The sequence below is a fragment of the Saccopteryx bilineata genome, chromosome 1 (genome assembly GCF_036850765.1).
Source record: "Saccopteryx bilineata isolate mSacBil1 chromosome 1, mSacBil1_pri_phased_curated, whole genome shotgun sequence".
Lineage (NCBI taxonomy): Eukaryota > Metazoa > Chordata > Mammalia > Chiroptera > Emballonuridae > Saccopteryx > Saccopteryx bilineata.
The window spans coordinates 278,727,949-278,745,808 of record NC_089490.1 but is presented as its reverse complement, the minus strand read 5'-3'; the positions used below and the strand labels follow the sequence as shown (position 1 = coordinate 278,745,808).

The 17,860-nt window shown below is 38.2% G+C and overlaps 1 protein-coding gene across 1 annotated transcript in view; it reads right to left on the bottom strand.

Moving 5' to 3' along the window:
• The window catches only part of MARCHF6 (membrane associated ring-CH-type finger 6), a 78,924-nt gene that overhangs the window by 28,754 nt on the left and 32,310 nt on the right, over window positions 1-17,860 (bottom strand). The window contains exons 6-15 of the mRNA XM_066243586.1: window positions 17,054-17,222; window positions 14,938-15,130; window positions 12,891-12,952; window positions 12,072-12,104; window positions 9,542-9,593; window positions 6,223-6,281; window positions 4,646-4,726; window positions 4,319-4,387; window positions 4,165-4,239; window positions 1,328-1,462 (exon numbers count right to left, since the gene is read on the bottom strand). Coding sequence (XP_066099683.1) covers window positions 1,328-1,462; window positions 4,165-4,239; window positions 4,319-4,387; window positions 4,646-4,726; window positions 6,223-6,281; window positions 9,542-9,593; window positions 12,072-12,104; window positions 12,891-12,952; window positions 14,938-15,130; window positions 17,054-17,222 — 928 coding nt within the window. The remainder of the gene's footprint in view (window positions 1-1,327; window positions 1,463-4,164; window positions 4,240-4,318; window positions 4,388-4,645; window positions 4,727-6,222; window positions 6,282-9,541; window positions 9,594-12,071; window positions 12,105-12,890; window positions 12,953-14,937; window positions 15,131-17,053; window positions 17,223-17,860) is intronic.

Here is a 17,860-nt window from a genome sequence, read left to right as displayed (position 1 = left end):
TTTACTGAACTTACACTATATGATTCAGGAGAACATGTGGGCCCCTAGGCATACCCCCCCCCCCCCCAATTCCTTAAAACACTCAAACAGCAACTACACCGAGAACAGCATTAGGTCTCTATGCTTTTGGATCCCATTCACACTGGATTAGTCAGTCTGCTCCTTCAGGCCCTTGCACATCTCATCACCACTCTCAAAGGAGTGAGCTGACTTGTTCAACCGTTAAATTCCTTCCCGGGATATGATTTTACATTATAGAATGAGGACTATGCCTTTGATTCTCTTATCCCAGCAACTAACACAGAGTTGAGTGTGCAGTGATACTGAGGGAAAGAATGCACACTTACCAGTTTTATACTTCTTACTGCACCAGAATGACTCATGAGATGTATACTAAAGAATGACAACCGCCCCCTCCACGTCACTGTCTTCAAATCATAAAAACTGTCTTCTCCAAATATAGAGTTGGTAAGGTACCCATCTGGCAAATGAACTAGAATCATAAAGGACTTTCATTCTAATTCTATGCTTAAGGTGCCTGCTTCAAGGCCATTTTACATATTCGATCCTATAAAACCATAACCTTTGGGTATTTCCAACATTAAATTTCCTTGAATGAAGCTTAAAACAGGCTTGGATCACATAAAATTCCAAGAATTTGTATTAGAAGATGGCTACAAATAAGTGCATTTATTTGTCTACCCCCAGTCTAGTCGTCTTTGAAACTTTTAACTATTTCTAGACAGAAACATTAAAACTTGCCTATTTTTGAGAAAAATGACTGAAAATAGTTTAAAGCAATTAAGTCAAACTTATCTATCAGTTATTCTCTCTTAAAATAAATGATTTCAGGCCCTGGCCGGTTGGCTCAGAGGTAGAGCGTTGGCCTGGCGTGCAGGAATCCCGGGTTCGATTCCCGGCCAGGGCACACAGGAGAGGCGCCCATCTGCTTCTCCACCCCTCCCCCTCTCCTTCCTCTCTGTCTCTCTCTTCCCCTCCCACAGCCAAGGCTCCATTGGAGCAAAGATGGCCCGGATGCTGGGGATGGCTCTGTGGCCTCTGCCTCAGGCGCTAGAATGGCTCTGGACGCAACAGAGCGATGCCCCAGAGGGGCAAAGCATCGCCCTTTGTGGGCATGCCGGGTGGATCCCGGTCGGGCGCATGTGGGAGGTCTGTCTGACTGCCTCCCCGTTTCCAGCTTCGGAAAAATGGGAAAAAAAAAAAAAATGATTTCATTAGGAAATTCTAACTTTTGAGGCACAACTTACAGTTAAACAAAAGTTTTTTTCATGAATGTAGAGTGACAACACTTCCCTGTAGAACTTACCTCTCTCAGTAAAAGAATGAAGGAGGCAAAGTAGAACACGTAGACCATTCCCACTAGCCAGTGTAGAAACATGGTAGTACCTGGAGCCGACTGAAAGCTCAGCTCTCGATCTTTCAGAGTAGCATCAAACATTTCCTAAATCAAAACAGAACAGGTGAGCAAGAGTTGTAGCACCAATGTTTGCCACATTAACATTTCCATCTTGGCCCTGACCGGTGGGCTCAGTGGTAGAGCACAGCCTGGCGTGTGGAAGTCCCAGGTTCAATTCCTGATCAGGGCACACAGGAAAAGCACCCATCTGCTTCTCCACCCTACCCCTCTCCTTCCCTTTCCACAGCCAAGGCTCTCTTGGAGCAAAGTTGGCCTGGGCACTGAGGATGGCTCCATGGCCTCCACCTCAGGCACTAGAATGGCTCCAGTTGCAATGGAGCAACACCCCAGATCGGCAGCGCATCGCCCCCTAGTGGGCTTGCCAGGTGGATCCCAGTCAGGCTCATGTGGGAATCTGTCTCTCTGCTTCCTCGCTTCTCACTTCAGAAAAATTAAGATAAAATAAATAAAATAAAATTTTCCATCTTATAGGGAAGTAGATAAAAATCACTATACACATAGATTATGATGTTCTAGGACCACAGTTCTCTTAATACCATCTCATGATGTCACAGAAATATAAATGATATAAGGTTACACACTATTTCAAAGATGTATATGACACTTTAAAACGTTTATATATAAGCAGCAAGACTAATAAATCAGCCTGACCAGGCGGCGGCGCAGTGGATAGAGTGTCAGACTGGGATGTGGAGGACCCAGGTTTGAGACCCGAAGGCCGCCAGCTTGAGCACAGGCTCCTCTGGTTTGAGCAAAGCTCACCAGCTTGTACCCAAGGTCGCTGGCTCGAGCAAGGAGTTACTCAGTCTGCTGAAGGCCCATGGTCAAGGCACATATGAGAAAGCAATCAATGAACAACTAAGGTGTCACAACAAAAAACTGATGATTGATGCTTCTCATCTCTCTTCGTTCCTGTCTGTCAGTCTGTCCCTATCTATCCCCCTCTCTGACTCTCTGTCTCTGTTAAAAAAAAAAAAAAAAAAGACTAATAAATCAACTGTTATGTAAAAACCTTACTGATACTAATACTATAAAAGAACCATTTTTAGTTAACATACTATCTTCTTTTCCTGGCTATAGGTCTGTCTGTATTCATACCAAGTTTTAATAGTAAAGTATGAGAGAAAATGTTATCTCAGAACCGAAAGTAGCTTTTCTACATATAAAATATTTTTGAAAAGTCAAAAACTTACTATCACTGATAGCCATTAAAGATCTTAGTTAAAACAAATAGTTAGGGTTGAACTGATTACAAAAACCATCCTCTTATCACACTGCTCTTTTTATGTGTATAATGTCTTGGTATTATCGTAAAGTTTGAAAGAGTAAAATGAGAAGAAAATTCTCCATTGATTATCAAAAAGTTTCTCAAAGTACTCTAACATCAAAAATCTGCATGAGAAAATAGGAACAAGGCAAGGGCTGGGGCAAAGGTTCCTGCCCTGAGGGGGAAGAATAGGCTTGTTAGGACAAGATGTGAATAAATAAAATGTCCAAATACCCTGGGAAGAGGCAACTGTATTCTTTACCCTAGAGAACAAGAAAACTTGACTTCATTGCCACTTAATCCTCTGCAACATGAAGCCCAAGAGCAAGACCGTACAGACCAATGGATGACAAACATACTAGTTCTATTACAATGTTCTATTGTGGGTTTTGTCCTCCTTCAAAATCCCTTGTGCTCTGGAGTTGTGTTTTGCTTGACATGCTTGATAATAGTTTCTAATGTGTAAATTCTCAGTATTGATGATGTAATGTTAGCAATGTATCTTTATTGAAAAGCTGCTCCCATTTATGTTTTCTCATGTTTTAAACAGGGAAATTGAAAATGTTTGGTGACAACATGCCAAACTTTGACTCTTCAACTCAGCTATTTTAGAAGCATAGTAACTCTTTCCTTTGGATAAAGCTTCTTTAGTGCTGATTTCTTGGTGTAAGGAACCAAGAAGAGAATGCACTAACATTCCATAAACAAATAATTCTTTCATTTTTGTCAAGGAGAAAGAAACATTGGGAATTACCCAAGAAATATTGTTACCCAGGTAATGTTAGCATTTAGCACAAAAAGCTGGGAGAAAACTCTTAATACCAATAAACCCTGAAAATAATGATTACTTGGATAGCATGACATGTATCTGTGAAGTTCGCCCTGAGCATAAAAGAGGAATAGCTGTTACTTCCTTCCTAATTTGCATTGTTTTGCTGAAAAGATCTGTTACATAAAGTTATGATGGACCCATACTTCTGATATGCATCTCTCCCTAGGGATCAAGTTTCTGGGGCAGAAAAAGTGTATGTCCAGCAGAAGGTGCCCTCGTTTATTTTAGAGGGGGAGACGAGACTAGGTTGATGTGCTGCACAAAAGCCTAACTTAACTCAAAGACAAGATGACAACGATCACTGTGACTGGTTATGGAATTCAGAAAGTCTCCGTCTCAGTTGTCTGCTTAATGCTTACTAGCCTAGAGTACTATTTTGGTGCTTTCTTTGTAATAAAAAGACTGCATTTTCAAAAAAAAAAAAAAAAAATCTGCATGAACCCTCAAAAAAAAAAATCAGGTACTCAAGAAAAATTAGCAACATTAAGACTCCACAGTGATACATTCTCAGAACAAATTAAGCAAATTATTATCAAATACTGACTTTCCTTTAAAAGAAACCCATTCTAAAAATGTCTTTTCTGAAGCCTTTATATTATTTCATTGTATGATAATGAATAAACTCACCAGGGAACAGATATCCAGCCACCAGCCACAAATGAGAGGGAACACTCCAATTTCCACCACCACTAGCAAAGAGACCTTAAGCAAAAGTAAAGGTCATCAATATCACCCAAATGAAAAGAAATCATTTCCAGTTTTAACTTATAACAAGAATTACCTTAACAACGATATAGCAGACTCCCAGCAAGCGACGAGATCTATGAAATTTAACAAGAGTTGCCAAGCCCTACAGCATCTAGTCAAGGAAAAACTGGGCATTTCAAGGTACAATAAGACATAAATATTTAGGCAATATAGTATTACTTGGCAGATAGAATTAATTTATTCCATATTTTGTCTGTCCTTATCTTCACTTCAAATGTCCACAACTTTTACTAAGGGTACAAGGGAAGAGAAATACAGTACTATAGTTTTATCAGTAACAGAAACAACTCTTTGGTATGAATAATATTTCTAAACATCAAGTTGGTTCATTAAAGGATACATGACAAATTATCAGTGTTATTGCTAAAAGTATATACCCAACTATGGTTGTGATCAGGCCTTCGAAATGAGACGCTTGGACCTAGAAATAAAGAAAAACATAAACTTTCATTGTACCACATGACCCCACCCCAGGATAATAATGTATTAAACAATTCAACCAAACTAGAAATGAACCGTGTCTAGGCAATTTACATCTAGAAAACAACCACAAAATTCTCTTTGGATGACATCTTTGAAAATCAGATTCTCCCAGTCATATATTATAAAAGGATAAGGAAAAATTAAAGAACACTTTATTCAAGCAGACAAAATAGAGTAAATTAAATTTTATAAAACTAAGGGGAAAGTTGTAATGCAATGAGTCTGTGCTCTGCCCCATTCTGAAGCGGACTTGCTAAGACTGAGCACGAAGAGCAGCAGCACACTTTCTAAGCTGTCTACCTGCCCGATGCATCCCAGCCACCTCATTTCCTACCACTAAAAATGACTGTTTATCCCTTGCTCCCCAAATCTGTCCCATTCTCAACTCAGAAAACAAGAGTCTGGGTAGCCTCTTTTTGGTTCCTGAATTTCATATAGAGTATGAAGTGGCGATAGTTTGAAGAGTCAAAATTTAACAAAGAATTCACCATAACTTTTCAAGTTCTTGCATTCAACTAATGAGAATTCGGAGAGCTGTAACAAACTCTGAAACACATCTCCTTGCCCCTTCAGAACAGTTCAAAACGTGCTCTTTCAGGATTCACATACATAAACAGATGAGCATCCAGATGTCAGTTCTTTCTTAAAAACTAAATATCCCCCCCCCCCGAACAGCAGTACTTGTCCATCTAAATATTTACAAAACCTCTGAAAAGCAATGCTAAGATGTCAAAATTAAAGCAAAATATTTACAAAACACTACAGCCCATCATTCAAAGATTGGCTATTTTTTAATCAATTGATGATATACTGCTATGTTTCTAAATTTTTAAGGGGCATCTGGCAAAAAAGCGAAAAAGGGCGCACAGGTTCACTGGGCAGGTCACAAACAGTCTGCAAGGAAACTTTCCTATAGTATGCCTCTGGATAACCAACAGCAAGGAGGACACGGGATCTCAGAGCACACCTTCTTTAGCTGGCAACATAACCTACCAATTTGAGCCACTGTCAGTTTTTAAAGAAAACAACATGGTGTTAGATAACTATACCTTTGTATAAGGCAGACTGAGAAATGAAGTAACTCTTTACAATATTATTCACCCTTTGAGTAGTACGAACATTCATGTACGTCCTTGTGCCTCCTGACCATCCAGAGTAGGATCGTAACAAAAATTTATTTTTAAAAATGTATAAGGCAACATTAAAAAAAGGCAAATGTATGTTCTTATTGTTTCCATAAGTTGGTTATCAAACAAACATAATTTTAAGTTGATAAAACTGGAACTGGAACTAATTTCATTTTTTGAAAAACAACTCACTCTCAGGAGTCAGCGAGCATGAAAAAACTCACCACTCAAAGGGTTAATTATTCAACAAATATCATATTTTCAGGGATAATCAAGGAAAGTAAATTTGTATAAATATTATACTCACATGTTCTTCAAATCCCAAACCAACAAGGGAGAAATGACCAATGTGGTAAGGGCAAAATGCTGAAAGAGAGGAAAAAACTCAATGAAAACTTCAAAATCAAAACAATGAAAACTTCTAGTAGCATCTCCCACTAAAAGGAACCAGGGCTTTTAAAAGAAATGAAATATACTAGAACTGGGGCTAGAAATGCATTTCTTGGAACATTCTCTATAGCCAGAGAACAGCAACGTTATCGAGGTCTAAAAGGCTAGTGGCAAAAGGAGCCAGGAACAACTGTGAAGAGTCTCACAAGCATCAAAAAGCATAATGACCTAAACTGATAGAAACACACTGAATACATACAAATCCATGAGTTCATTACACTCAAAAAGTGGCAGGCCGAAAACAAAAACTTTTTAAAAAAGGAAAAAGCAACATCATAGAAAACATTTTTATCACCAATGTAAGTAGTAAGCTCATCAGTTCCTTACCATGAAAACTGATAATTAAAGGGAAATGACTGCGCATCTGTCCTGCTACTTTTGAACAAACAAGTTCACGTTAACTAAATAGCTCTAGCTGATAATAAGTAATTCTGTATAGAAAAACCAGACAATAAATGTAAAAATTAACATTTTGAAAAAAATTATTTTGCAATGCCTAATAAAATTATTTCAGGCCAAGTATCATCAGGGATAATAAAATCAGGTGAAATGTTGATGAAACACTAGATATCTGTACGATACTGAAATACCATCCCAAAGCATTCCTTTCTTATGGATAAGAAAAAAGAAAGCTATCAACAGATTTCAAGAAGCTATCACCTGAACCACTAAGATGGAGAACCAGACATGTCTTCTATGTCGTATTAGGCAAAGAACAACCAGTGAAAGATTTGTCCCAAACATACTGAACTTGAATCTGATCAGGCTCTTGCAGACAAAGAAGCAAGGTGGCAAAGTAGCAGACATCATCAGGGAGCAGTAGGACAGATGTAGAACATGAGGCACTTACAGGACAGTTGACCTAAGTAAGTATCTTCAACAAATCAATGGCAAAAAAAAGAGGGAAGCAGAAAAATATTCTTGATCACAGGATTACCAACCAAAAATAATGTCTGTCTGGACATTATCCGGATCATCATTCAAACAAACCAACTATAAAATGACATTTAAGGAGACAATCTAAGAACTTGTAATGTGCTGGACTGCTAGGATGATTTTGTTAGGTGTCATAATGGTATTATGGTTAAATAAAACAAATATCCCTTATAATTTTCATAGTAAGAATTTTTACAGTGTCCTTTCCTCAAGTCTTTCTTTTTGTTTGTTTTTTTTGTTTGTTTGTTTTTTTCAGAGAAAGAGAGAGAGTAAGAGAGAGGGATAGATAGGGACTAGGGACAGACAGGAACGGAGAGAAATGAGAAGCATCAATCATTAGTTTTTCGTTGCGACACCTTTGTTGTTCATTGATTGCTTTCTTCTATGTGCCTTGACCGTGGGGCTACAACAGACCAAGTAACCCCTTGCTCAAGCCAGTGACCTTGGGTTCAAGCTGGTGAGCTTTGCTCAAACCAGAGGAGCCAGCGCTCAAGCTGGCGACCTCGGGGTCTCGAATCTGGGTCCCCCGCATCCCAGTCTGACTGTGCCACCGCCTGGTCAGGCTCAAGTCTTTCTTGTTGTGTTAAAATTTTAATTTGTTCTTTTTATAAAAATGTTTATTTTATTGATTTTAGAGAGAAAGGAAGGGAGACAGCAAGACAGAGACGGGAACATCGATCTGTTCCTGTATGTGCCCTGACCAGGGATCAAAGTGGCAATCTCTGTGACTCAGGACGATGCTCTAGATTGAGCAATCCAGCCAGGGCTAATTTGTTCTTAATAATAACATTTAATTTTCTTTTATTTATGTCAAGAAAATGAACAGCATAGGTTGGGGAAGGGGTGAGAAATGTCCAATTATTAAGACGAAAGTTAAGAGTGAATTTACAGGAATCTGGCCAACAAACAGTTTTGATGGTGTATTCTATGGGTAGAAATTTATTTATGGGTTTAAGATTTATTTAGAATTTACTACAAATAAGATGTGTATATTATTTTACTAATAAATTATGTATATCATAAAGCACAAGAAATTTTTAAATAAGGAAAAAAATAAATAGAATTTTTCCTATTTTGTTCTCACACTCAACTCTGAGGATGACTCAAGAAGGTCCCTAGGGAAAGGTAAACTTTCAAGTTTCAACTCTATTTGTATATGTAAATATTAACCTAAGCATCATTTTAACAATTTCTATTCCATTCCACAGCAACTACCAGATAGGCATCCTAAAATTAAGGTCAGTTTTTCAGGATCATTCCCTTATATGAGAGACAGCAGTGAGGTAATATTTCTGCAAAGGACATGACCACAAGAGTCAAAAAAATGGCAGAAGAAAACTACAATAGAGTAACGCAAGTAGGGAAAAAAATGTGTGCTTAATCCCAATGACTATGTTCACCTAAAAGGAAAAAGTACATTCCTAAAAAAAAAAACTTCGATTGATTTCAAGAGATCCTACTTAAAGTATATATAAATTTAATAAGACAAGGTTTTTTCATATAAGCTTATATATGGGTTAAAAAAATAGATAATATTTCCTTTATATAAAATGAGTTCTTATTTTTGTAATTCAGGTTTTAAAGGTAACTTGTTCCTCCAAACACTAATTTAGAATCAAGCTTTTCTTACAAGAGAAAAGACTAAATTCTATAGATCAATTTTTCTCTCAAATAAAACTTAGTCAAATATCAGTTAGTATACATATGAAAAATAAATGCAAAATAATCTGCAAATTTTCACCCCATATGAAAGGGAAACAAAGAATGCTTCCTATTAATTACAGCCATCTTTTTTTCAAGATATTTTGTTATCTGTAAGTTTCTTTTGCTCTTTACCAATAATATTCAGAAATTTAGTTTTGTCTCAGCCCTGGCCAGTTGGCTCAGAGGTAGAGCATCAGCCCAGTGTGTGGAAGTTCCTGGTCAGGGCACACAGGAGAAGCGCCCATCTGCTTCTCCACCCTTTCTCTTCTCCTTTCTCTCTATCTCTCTCTTTCCCTCCTGTAGCCAAGGCTCTGTTGGAGCAAAGTTGGCCCAGGATGGTTCCACGGCCTCCCTCAGGCACTAGAATGGCTCCGGTTGCAATGGAGCAATGTCCCCTAGTTGGCATGCCATGCTTGGTGGATCCCAGTCGGGGCGCATGCAAGGGTCTGTCTCTCTGACTCCCCTCCGCTTACGAGGGGAGGAGGGGAGAAAAAAACTGAACTACTGTAATAAACAAAAGCATAAACACCACTTACCAAAAACAAGAATGAACAGAGTGTTTAAAGACACCACCCAGAAGACATGTTCCTAAAAGAAAAGAACATTAATAAAACATATTCATTCCTATTTGATATGTGTTTAGACTACTCCATTCATTTAGATGACTGAAATGTGCACTCTATAATTGAGATTTCATTCCAAAATTAAGTACAACTTTATATTTTTCATTAGATAGCCCATAAAAAGAAACCTAATAAAATTCAAAGTTCATAATGCTACACATAAAATCAAAAAAATCAATATACATTTCCTATTCATAAATTAATAATCCACCATAGACTACACAGATTCCCATAAATACCTGCCAGATTGCATTAAAGCAAATGACACTGAAAAATTACAAATGGAGAAAAAGTTCAAAGCCACATTAATTCCCAACAACATATTAATGTAAAAATATACAGTGCTTCTTCCAGTGTCCATTTTGTTCTCAAGACTTCTGCAAGGTAACTTTTCTGGTCCCTTTTCTCACTATGATGTCTTGACCTTGTTTGTTTGTGCATCAGAATCCTCACTCACTTGGCCACTGATCTACTTCCACAGTTATGTACTATCACCTCCAAGATGACTGCTATCATCTATTCCTCCAGCCATGTCACATGTACTTCAGTCACACTCCATGCTGCCACAAGAAAGTGCAAGCCCAGTGGTTTTCAACCATGAAACAAACCACTGTCCAAGCCCATTTGTGTAGGCCCATGCCCTCCTCCCCCATCAAGTTAAATTATCCTTCCAAAGGCGGCCAACACTGCAAAATTTTCTTTATAGAAAGATTTTTCTAATCAAGTCCCCAATCTGCTACAAACCCAAGTAGCAAGAAGGGTGACTGTCTAAAAGATGACTGCTACATTCCCAATCACCACCCTAGCTCGTATCACTTGAATTTTTTCAGCTTCTCTGCCTAAAGTTATCTTCTCTAAAAATTCCTTGCTTACAAACTCCACCAAGAGACAACTAATTAAGCCCTCCTCTATACCTCTTGTATCCTATGCACACCTTCTGTCACTGAGTCTTTAACACACAGTACATACCTCTGAGGGTCCTTATTCACACATTCATTTCTCTCTACTAAACTATAAAGCATTTTGAGTACAGGAATCCTATTTCATTCATCTCTAAATCTTCTAGTAATTATCACAATAGCTGACACATGGCAGATACTAAAACTATTTTCCATGAATAAAGTCATCCTATAAATATTTTCCCCAAAAAATTAGAATGAGATGAGTCAACCCAACTGCATCAACAACTTTTGTCATTCATCTATGAGAGATTGATGAGGTAAAAAATATAAATGAACATGCAGCCAAATAATACCTTCTATAATTTGTGATCAAACTTTGACTAGGAGCTCGGTGACACCACATTCTCACTAATCTGTGAAGTATCATATATATGCCTCAGTATAACTACTAACCTCAACTTCCTATTCTGGCTCCCATCTGGAGCCAACCTGAGGAGGACACCAGCACTGTGGACAGCAGAGGAACTAGATGAAACTTATTTGGGTTTCTGATGACCTTTTGGGCCTCTAGATCAAGCCCTCCTCAAGCCCACCCTTGTTCGAGACCTGTTCTTAAGTTATTGTTTTGGTCACTAGGGGTTCTCCCACCTGCAGCCAAAGTCATCTTGATACTCAAAACCATCTAAAATCCCAAATGGTAAGTGATGTTATATTATAGAATCTTCAAAAAAGTATCCTGTTTTGCTTTTAACCCATTTATGCCTCATGTTCTATTACTGCAACGGTAGTGTTATGGGAGTTACTTATATCCTACTGCTCAAGGTCACCACCGAGGTCTGATTTTTCACACATGCTTGCCTCCTGAGGGCACAATGTTATAACACGGTGCACAGGGTTAGTCACTGCTGCAGATACTGGCATGGTGGGAGCTTGTCAAAAAGTGATGTGAATATTCAGAAAACATTTGAAGTGAATTTCAAAAATTTCAACCTTTGGCATAAATGAGTTAAAGGACATATTCTTTAAAGAAATGTTCTTCATCTCTAAATTGTATTCTTTGCTAATAAGATAAAGATAGGTGGGATTCAGCAAAAAGTGGAAACCTGTGAGAACCTGGGGCTCTCACTGTGTGCATGGCAAAAGTGTTCTGTCTTCACTAGATGAGGCATTTAAACTTCAAAAGGTGGAACTTTAAAAGACCAAGTTCTTAACTACCATAAATTTTGTATTGTATTTTATTTTCTAAAAATCAAATATTTAATAATTTCCTTTCAAATTGTATGCTTTGCCAATATTTGAAATACATATAACAAACTTCCTTCAACATATCAAATAGTCAAAAATCAAAGAGCATTTTGATCTTTAGCATAAAAAGCCAGAACATACGTATATCTGAAACCAATGAGTCACTAAGACAAATAATTAAGTCACAATTCTATTATTAAAAAATATTACCTTTATTGTAAATCTGAAAACAATGAATCACTAAGATAAGTAATTAAATCACAATTCTATTATTAAAAAATATTAGCTTTACTTACTAGAAAAACTAGTGATCCATCAAGTCCTAGCATCTAAAATAAACAACATTCATTAATTCAAGATAAAACAGGATTTTTTATTCTATTTATTTTAAAAGTATCATTTTCCTTTCAATATCTTTAAACATAATCCTTACCCACTATTTTTCAATATAGCCTATCATTTCAGAGAGTAGAAAATCTCCTGTTTATGGGAGTTTTATATTTTAAGCATACTTTTATTCCAAATCATGGTTTTAAAGATTTTTTAAAAATATTTTATTTGTTCATTTTCAGAGAGAGAGGAGAGGAGACGGAGAGAGAGAAGCATTAACTCCCATATGTGCCTTTACCAGGCAAGCCCAGGGTTTCGAACCAGCAACCTCAGCATTCCAGGTCAATGCCCTATCCACTGAGCCACCACAGGTCAGGCCCAAATCATGGTTTTAAGTAAAAAAAATTCCATCTTGAGTTTCATTCTTACATTAGCTATGGAGCCAGTCAAGATTTCATGAATACAACTATACTGTCAAATGAAGCATCAGAATAATACTTATATTTAAATTGTTACTCCATTTTTTCAAAGTCCACAATTTCAGGTTAAACATTTCCTAAGTAGAGCAAGGTTTGAAGACAAAAAATGTTATCTGTAGATCTTCAGTATATTTTTAAAATTTTCAACACAAAGAAAACATCACAACTTTCTCTAGAAATTAAAGTTCTATTAAAGTTTTCATCAAATGTAACTACAAAATTAGTGTACACATTTGAATATGCCCAACTTTAAAATACACTTCAGAATAAAAACACCACAGCTTAATGGAAAGAAGTCTTACTCACTCTTTCCCACGTAAGCTCTTCTGCAGCTCGGTCCCATTCTAAAGCATTCCAGTTCATGTCGTCTGGAAATAAAATTGTAGTTTAAAGATTACTTGCAGAACTTGAACCATAAATAGTGAAGTGCATTCTCTTAATCTGGTGTTTTATAAGCTGTTATTGAGAAGATAAACCACATTTAAAAATTTTCCATATAGTTATTTGCTTGTTAGGTAATAAGAATACATATACATAAATACAACATATAAAATAAGTAAGGTGGTTCTAATATGTGCTAAGTACTAGAAAGGAAATGAACAGGATTATGTGAAAAAGAAGTCAACAGCTCTGAATCAGGATTGACTCCAGCAGATTTGAGAAAAGTAAGATAAGAAAGCCAGGTGGTCTACAATTCTCTGGGTGAGGAGGAGGTAGAAGATACGGTGTGAAAGACAGGGGTCAGAGCATATAAAATTAATCTGAAGTCTGGATTTTTTTTTCCTTTAGTATCATAGAAAAAACACTGAAAAGATTTTTTAAAGGCAGAAGAGCAATCCAAATACTATGTGGATCAAGAATGGAAGAAGGACCTGACAAGGCAGTGGCCAAGTGGATATAGAGCGTCGAACTGGGAAGTAGAGGACCCAGGTTCAAAACCCCAAAGTCGCTGTCTTGAGCACAGGCTCATCCGGCTTGAGCACGGGGTTGCTGGTTTTAGCATGGGATCATAGATATGAACTCATGGTTGCTGGCTTGAACCCAAGGTCGCTGACTAGAGCAACGGGTCACTCACTCTGCTGGAGCCTCCCAGCCAAGGCACATATGAGAAAGCAATCAATAAACAACAAAGGTGTCACAAGGAAGACTTGATGCTTCTCATCTCTCCCTTCCTGCCTGTCTGTCCCTATCTGTCCCTCTCTCTGTCTCTGTCTCTCTTGCTAAAAAAGAAAAGAAAAAAGAAAGAATGGAAGAAACAAAACTAGTTAGGAGCTAATGCATTAAACTGAAACAGAAATGGTGGCCAGCACTAGGATGTCAGTAGGTTGCATTCTCAGAGTCTTTGAATAGATAGATACTTGTCTCTCCCCAGCAAAGGCCCCATTACACAATTCAGTTCTTCTCATCCTTCTGGTCATAGCACTTACTCTGAGCTACCAGAACACCCAGTTATTAAGATTTTATTTATGGATTTTTAGAGAGGGGAGAGAGACAGAAGTGGTAAGCATCAATTCATAGCAGCTACCTCCTATATGTGCCCTGACCGGGCAAGCCCAGTGCTTCTAAACAGTGACCTCAGCATTCTAGGTTGACATTTTATCCACTATGCCACCACAGGTCAGGCCAGGACATCTTGTTTAAATAAGTCCCTCCCCAATAGCATCCTCAGAGTAATGTGCATAATGTTTATCACAATGTGTAATGATAAATTTGTTCACTTGGGTATTCTTAACTAGACCAGAAACTCCGTGAAGGCAGGGCCCTCACGTTTGCGTGCTTGGCACCCAGGAGACACTCAAGATAGTAGCAATGTCAAGTGGACCAGAGACAGGGCAGCACTTGACAGGAAAACTCTAGGGTGGGAAGAGAAAAAAGGAGGCCCTGAGGTACTGACAGCTGACTGGGGGACCCAGTCTCGAATCTTCTTTTACACTGTCAAGTTACACTGCTAGAAAAGGAGAAACTGGTTTCTTTGGATGGAATTTGGCCTATAGGTTACAGTTCAAGAATTCCTCTTTGAAATTAAAAGTACTGATGGAATAAAATGGCAAAGAAATAAATCTGTATCAAATTTTTTTTAAAAAAACTAGGAGCTATACCAACTTAAAAATAATTTTTTCTATCCACTCTACGAAAGTCCTATGTAAAGTAAGATTTTAAAACAAAATGTACCCAGCTTCACAGGGAAAATATGTATGAATATGTCTGTCTATACATAAAAATTTGCCAAAATAAAGTAAAAACAGAATTTTAAACTCATTAAATTTTGAAAACTCCAGTCCTTCTCCCCAAGGCAAGATGGGAATGAACTCATGGTAGAGAAGAGGAGTAAGGACAAGCCAGCAGCCATTACCCTGGGCCCCGTTGTTGGCATCTGCTGCATCTTCCCCGCCTGCCTCATCCTCTTCCTCGTTCTCCTCCTCCTCTTCCTCTTCTGCCTGATCGTCCTGGGCATCCGGGTTTTCCCCCACTACCGCATTCTCAGCTGGCGGGTTGGCAGGCTGGTCAGGGGCAACATTTTCAGCACCATTTCCTCCTGCTGGAGCCTAAAATCACAGAAGAGCCCAGACATTTAATTAACTTTTTTCAATCTTGCTCTATTTCCAAATCAAACTACCTTCTAAAAAAACTGAACTAGCCTGACTTGTGCCACAGTGGAAAAAGTGTCGACATGGAACACAGAGGTCCCTGGCTCAAGGTCCAGGCTTACCCGGTCAAGGTACAAGTTGATGCCTCATGCTCCTCTCTCCCCCACCCCATTTCGGATCAACTTGGTGTATAAGGATATAAACTCACTTCACACTGTATATATTCATTCAGTATAATTTAAAGATTATTCTTTTTTTTTTTTGTATATTTCTGAAGCTGGAAACAGGGAGACAGTCAGACAGACTCCCGCATGCGCCCGACTGGGATCCACCCGGCACACCCACCAGGGGCGAAGCTCTGCCCACCAGGGGGCAATGCTCTGCCCCTCTGGGGCGTCGCTCTGCCGCGACCAGAGCCACTCTAGCGCCTGGGGCAGAGGCCAAGGAGCCATCCCCAGCGCCTGGGCCATCTTTGCTCCAATGGAGCCTTGGCTGCGGGAGGGGAAGAGAGAGACAGAGAGGAAGGAGGGGGGGGGGTAGAGAAGCAAATGGGCGCTTCTCCTGTGTGCCCTGGCCGGGAATCGAACCCGGGTCCCCCGCACGCCAGGCCGACGCTCTACCGCTGAGCCAACCGGCCAGGGCCTAAAGATTCTTTTATAAAGCATTATAGCAAAATGAGTTAACAATCTGGTTATCCTGACTACATCATTCCATATATAATTCTTCCTTATAAGACAACTTCTATCTTTAATGACCACCTCCAGGATAAAAATATATTTATTCATGCATCTATTTGTTTGTTTATACACAGATATAAAATTTAATTCTCAGTTATCAAACACTTGAGGAAAACAAAGCTAATTTCTATTCTGTAGGTATGCCTGTCCATATAGACTTTATCAGTTCCCACATGCATCTTCCTCTGACTCTTCCTGAGTGCAGCTACCTAGGAAGCAAAGACATAGTTGTAGTTCATTAAGACACTCTCAACTTCCATGGAGTTAACAAAGATTCAAAAAGAACTATATTAAATGCTTCAAAATATGAGATACAATGATAAAAGTATTAATGCTGGATAAGAACAGTATCCTTGCTTTAGAGTTCCATTTTTGTATGTGTGGCTTTTAAAAGAAGTTGCACTCTAAATTCTGTAGATAAAAAAAATAAACCAGAATTTGATGAAATCATCTACACACTAACAAAAGGTCTTACATGAAAAATTAAGTTGTTAATTTTCATTTTGAGTATCTTATAGTCAATTTTTTCATAACAAAATTTTATGAAGTATGAATTGTTTTCATATGTAAGGAGCTAATTTTTTTACTATTTTCAGCCCATAATTTCTCAGCAAACAAAATACTAAAAATAATTTATGTCCTCCTTCTCTTCTTAATGCCTCTAACAAATATTCTTGCATTGTAAACATGTCATCTCTCAAAGAAATAGGAAAACTGCACACCACTGTTAATAGTGCTCCAGAATGTATTTCTACTTCTGGTAATATTCCTGCTGGGAGCAGCAAAGGCAGTGCATTTTACACACAAGGAAACTGATGATCAAAAGAGTAAGTTGCCTCCTTAATGTTATGCAGCATGTCAGAATCATGTGGAAAGAAATCTGTGTCTTAATTTCCAGGCCAGTGTTAAGCAGCAGAGACAATGAAAGGACATTTTACTATACCCCTATTATTGCTCCCAGCCTTGCTAGAAAATTAAAGAGACCACGTTACAGCAGCATTCTTTTGATTTTTCACATCTCCCTTAATCTTCTCCCAAACCTTTCCATTATTCTGCTTTGCAATAAGGGTTTGGGTCTTAGAAGGTGATGACAATTCTCATGTCCTGCTCCAATAAAATGAATTCGAGGGTGGGGGCCAGTTACCTCATTTTGGTGGTGTCCAGCAGCATTAAAGGGTGGAGCGGCATGTTCCAGCCAAATTGGGGCTCCCCCGTGGACGATCTGCTCTCGCAGCCACACCAGGCTGATGAATGCGCACAATGTGCACGTCACCACAAAACAACCCTGCAAACAATCTGCCAGTAAATTGTCCCTAGTAAAAAAAAAAAATACACGGAATTACTTCAAAGAACATCTAAGGAAACCAAAGAAACCAAAGGTAACATTTTATTTTATACTAAAATCTCAGAACAAAACAGCCATAAATTCATAATTTTCTGGCTGAGAGGCAGTTTCTCAAAAAGAATTATTTCTGAGGATGATGACCTATCTTATAAGCTGGCCAAATATACTTCTTTATATATTTTTATTATGTGTTTATATTATATTAGTAGTCAAAGAATAATATCAGAACTACACAAATTAGTGATCCATTGCCTTTCTTTGAACAAGACTTAGAATGAGGAAGGTGGCAAGCAAAAATCCAAAAGCAGCCAAAACTAGACAAAGACCAAACATGTGGCCTGTAAAAGGTTAATGACTGCCCAACCCTAACAACCTTCTTGTCCTATTTTATACACAAATTTAACAAACATGGTTAGCTGGTATCTGAGCCTATACAAATGAAGAAAACAGCAAGTAAGAAAGAAAAAAAAGCACGTCCAGAAAGGCCTAACACCAACATAAAGAACAGAAGGCCAAAAACTATTCAGTATGCATGTGTATGACAAAGAAGTCTGTAACACACTTTAGAAATCTGTCACTCAGAAAACAGATACAATTTTGATGCTA